Genomic DNA, 3,580 nt, shown 5'->3' on the forward strand with positions numbered 1-3,580 from the left:
CTACAGGCTTTACCCAGAAAAAAAGTACTGCTGGGAATACTCAATTCTCTCTTGCCTTTTTTTTTTTTAAGCACAAGTACAACTGCCTGGTACACTTTTGTCTCCTATTAAAATGCATATTTTTTTCCCTTTATCAACCATTTAGATAAGTAAAAATCCTTTTTAGATCAATGAGAAAAAAGGTTGTTTAAATAACCAAGCTGCACACAATTCAGAGAAACAAAAGAAAAAATGTAACTTACCTTCTCTTTTAGCTTTGCCAATCTTTTTTCTCTTTCCTGTTTTTCTAATTCTTTAGCTTGTTTTTGTAGAATCCTTAGCCCCAGTTTATGTAGATCCTGAAATATATAATGAATGGAAAAGCTTTTATTCAGAAGTAAAGTAAATTGTATGAAAATATATATTCAGCCTTTTCACAGTTTGTTGTTTGTTTTGAAATTTAAAAAGTCATAGTACAGAATAAAGTTACACTAGGTAGCTGCTTGCTATGGTTTGTCCTGCACAAACAACTTATAGTGACATAGTGTTGGAAAAAAATAGACCGTGGTACTTTAATCTCTGTTTATAAAAATGAACTCTAGTATGAATGCTGACAGTAATACCAGTTCTCCATTTACTTGACCTTTCAGCTACTGAAACCTGCAGGATATTCAAATCTCTCTTTTTATTTCATATCTGCATACAACAATCAGGTCTTCTGATGTTTTCTATAGCACAGAGAGCAATGCAGCCCAAGCTGTTTTTCCCGTTTTCACATTGAAGTAAATAAAACCATTTCTATATGTAGAAAGAAATACGGGCTTGAACAAGCCTACAGAACTCAGACATTGAAGAAAAGGAATATCTTTGTCTAAAATAAAGTTGCATACTATTTCCTCTATGTAGCAGATGCTGTTATTCATAGTGAATCAAAACTAGATTTAAATGAATGAAACTTGGATTTTAAAAAGTGTTTAACAGATTATATTGCAGAAGGAAGTAGGCGAATTTAAAACAACATGCATAAACGAAGATGTAATTACAGACATGCTTTTGAAACTTAGTGATTTCTTCTGCAGCAATTCTCTTCCTTTCCTCTTTTTCAGCTTCCTCTCTCATTTTTCAAGCTTTTCAAGTTCCTCATTTTCTTTCTTCTGCAAGGCATACTTTTCCATCAGTACCTTCATGTGGTATCGGCGCTGGTATTCTTTTTGTTGTTTTTTCTCCTTCTTTTCTAGCTGTAATCGTGATGCTGGTTCCCTTGTAAATGCTATTGCTTTCTTTTTCTTCCATGCTTCAATTGCTGCTTGTTGTCTTTTTCTTTCTTCTGCTTTTTGCTTCTGAGCTTCTTCATGCTGCAGACATTCTTCCTGGAGCATTTTTTCTGATTTCTCTTTCTCCTTCAAGCTGCCTTCTTTTTCTTGCTGCTGCTTTTCTTTCCACTTCTTAATGGACTGCAAGAGAACAGCAGGAGAAAAGCATAGAAACTGCAGATAGGAATTAAAATTCTACTACAGGCAAAACTTACGGCAAAGAAGTCTATGTCTGCTTGCTTGCTTTCTTTTCTGCTTTTTTTTTTTTTAAATTTTACAGATCACACAGGCAGGTTTCACATGTGCCTGAAAAAATTATTTAAGTTATGGCATTCATATTAACTCTGGGTAGTTATGAAGTTGGTGTAATATGCTTTTTTAAATGCAAACATATTTCAGGTCTTTTATTTTTCTTCAAATTAACAATTCTACCTACTATTTTGTAATTCAGTTTTTATGTCAGTGCGTCTTTTATTACTCAGATGGATATTTCTTGAAGGAATCATGATTTTCTATGTCAGTACAGCATAGATATATTGCCTAGACAGTGGGACAGACATTCTTAGGGACAGATGTAACAAAAACTGCAATTTCAGATAGGGTTACTTACTACTCTAAGATTGGCATCTAACTTGCTGGACCACTGCCATCAAAAGCATTTACACTGTACTTTGGAAATACACAGCCCACTTTGGTGTGTTGTTAGGACTGTGGTTACTGGTAATTCTTTAAAACAAATATTTTTGGCAAGTTAACAATGTTAGACTTCAGTTACACCATCAACTGTAACTGAAATCCACCTAGCACTACCACCAGAGAGGCAAATACAAAAATAAGAAATGTGTGCATTTTAAAAACAAATACTTTTTCTTAAAACTACAAAAGTGCTAGAGGGCTTATTTTACCTCTTTCTTTCTTTCATGTAAAATTAGAAATTCTTGATACCATTTGTCATGCTGTTCAATATCTTCTTTTGTTCTGCCACAGAGATACTCAAGGGCTTCATCCACATAAGATAGCCTGCCTTTGTGTTTTGTCCGTACTTTCAGAAAATTTTGATGATTGTAATCATCCCAGCCTCCTTGCCACCCTCCTGTTTGTTGAAGAAGTCTTTCAAATTCTACTACTTCTTCAGGTAGATGATTTTCCAGTTTTTTATCAAATGAGACTTTGACTGATGGTAACTTCAAAACTTTTTTTGTTGTTGAGCTGCTTAATGCCCACAGTTCCACTTTTCTCTCAAAGACACTGAGCTCATTACTGGCAGCTTTTTCATCCTTCAAAAGCTGTTCATATCTGAAAAGAGAACAAATACTGAAATGTAAAAAAATTCCAGCATTCATTGTTCATTCACTGAAAATGAATTTTTGAATTGTTCAATGCCACAGAAAAGCTATTCTTCAAAGATTAAGAACTGAAATGGTAACACATACGACAGCACAGTTGTGATGATCCCATAATAAAGCACTACACAATCAGAATTAAGTTACCCTTTTAGTGAAAGCACGTATTTATGGCACTCAAACAACTAACTCAATCCCCTCCTGACACCAATAGAGAAAGGGGGGAAAAAAACCCCACCCACTTAAAAACCAAGACAACAGCAATAACAAAAAACTCAAATCTAATCTCTTCTATAGCCTTTCTCTGAGAAGTCTTTTCATAGGCAAATCATTGTGACACTGGAGCACTGCAATAGCTAAATAAACAACCTCTCTAAAGGCCTGTTTATCAAGATTCTAAATTGATAGCTTAGGTTTTGATTTACATACCACTGAAATCACTAGCAAAAGAGTAAATCAAAAGAACAGTTAACTTGATTAACACAAAGTTTTCATTGTGTCTTATGTAAGCACTTTTTCTTATAGCTGAAGCATGTATAAACATACATTTGCTTCTGTTCCTCTTTAAAAGCATTGATTGCATTTTCAATTTCTTCCATCATATCCTTGAGCTTGTCAACAACTGAAGAGGGAAAAAAAAAAGAGCATCTCACTTGAAGTCTACAGTATTTACCAGTAATTCAGTACTATCCAGAAATGTAAGCTCTTGCAGAGATTTCTGGGACACACTTATTTCAGTGTAAAAAAAGCATGCCTTTCCATCTCAAACAGTCTTGAAAGGCAGACTCATTTATTCAAAAGGTGTGATTTCACAGTAATTTATATCCCAGTATATGGTTTTTTCCATTAAAGAGGTCTTGAAAAAGGGATTAAAGAAATCTTGGGGAACATTGTATTACTTATCACTTACTAAATGTGCTGATAATTGTGTGGACTGGGTGGAGC

The 3,580-nt window shown here is 34.2% G+C and overlaps 1 protein-coding gene across 1 annotated transcript in view; it reads right to left on the reverse strand.

Moving 5' to 3' along the window:
- The window catches only part of LOC104548397 (coiled-coil domain-containing protein 112-like), a gene marked incomplete at both ends in the record, with an annotated part of 3,559 nt that extends 302 nt beyond the window's left edge, over positions 1 to 3,257 (reverse strand). Inside the window, 5 exon segments of the mRNA XM_010194407.1 lie at positions 243 to 338; positions 1,027 to 1,097; positions 1,100 to 1,433; positions 2,198 to 2,588; positions 3,182 to 3,257. Coding sequence (XP_010192709.1) covers positions 243 to 338; positions 1,027 to 1,097; positions 1,100 to 1,433; positions 2,198 to 2,588; positions 3,182 to 3,257 — 968 coding nt within the window.
- Between the last annotated feature and the right edge of the window lie 323 nt (positions 3,258 to 3,580).

The sequence above is a fragment of the Mesitornis unicolor genome, unplaced genomic scaffold (assembly GCF_000695765.1).
Source record: "Mesitornis unicolor isolate BGI_N332 unplaced genomic scaffold, ASM69576v1 scaffold21011, whole genome shotgun sequence".
Classification (NCBI taxonomy): Eukaryota; Metazoa; Chordata; class Aves; order Mesitornithiformes; family Mesitornithidae; genus Mesitornis; species Mesitornis unicolor.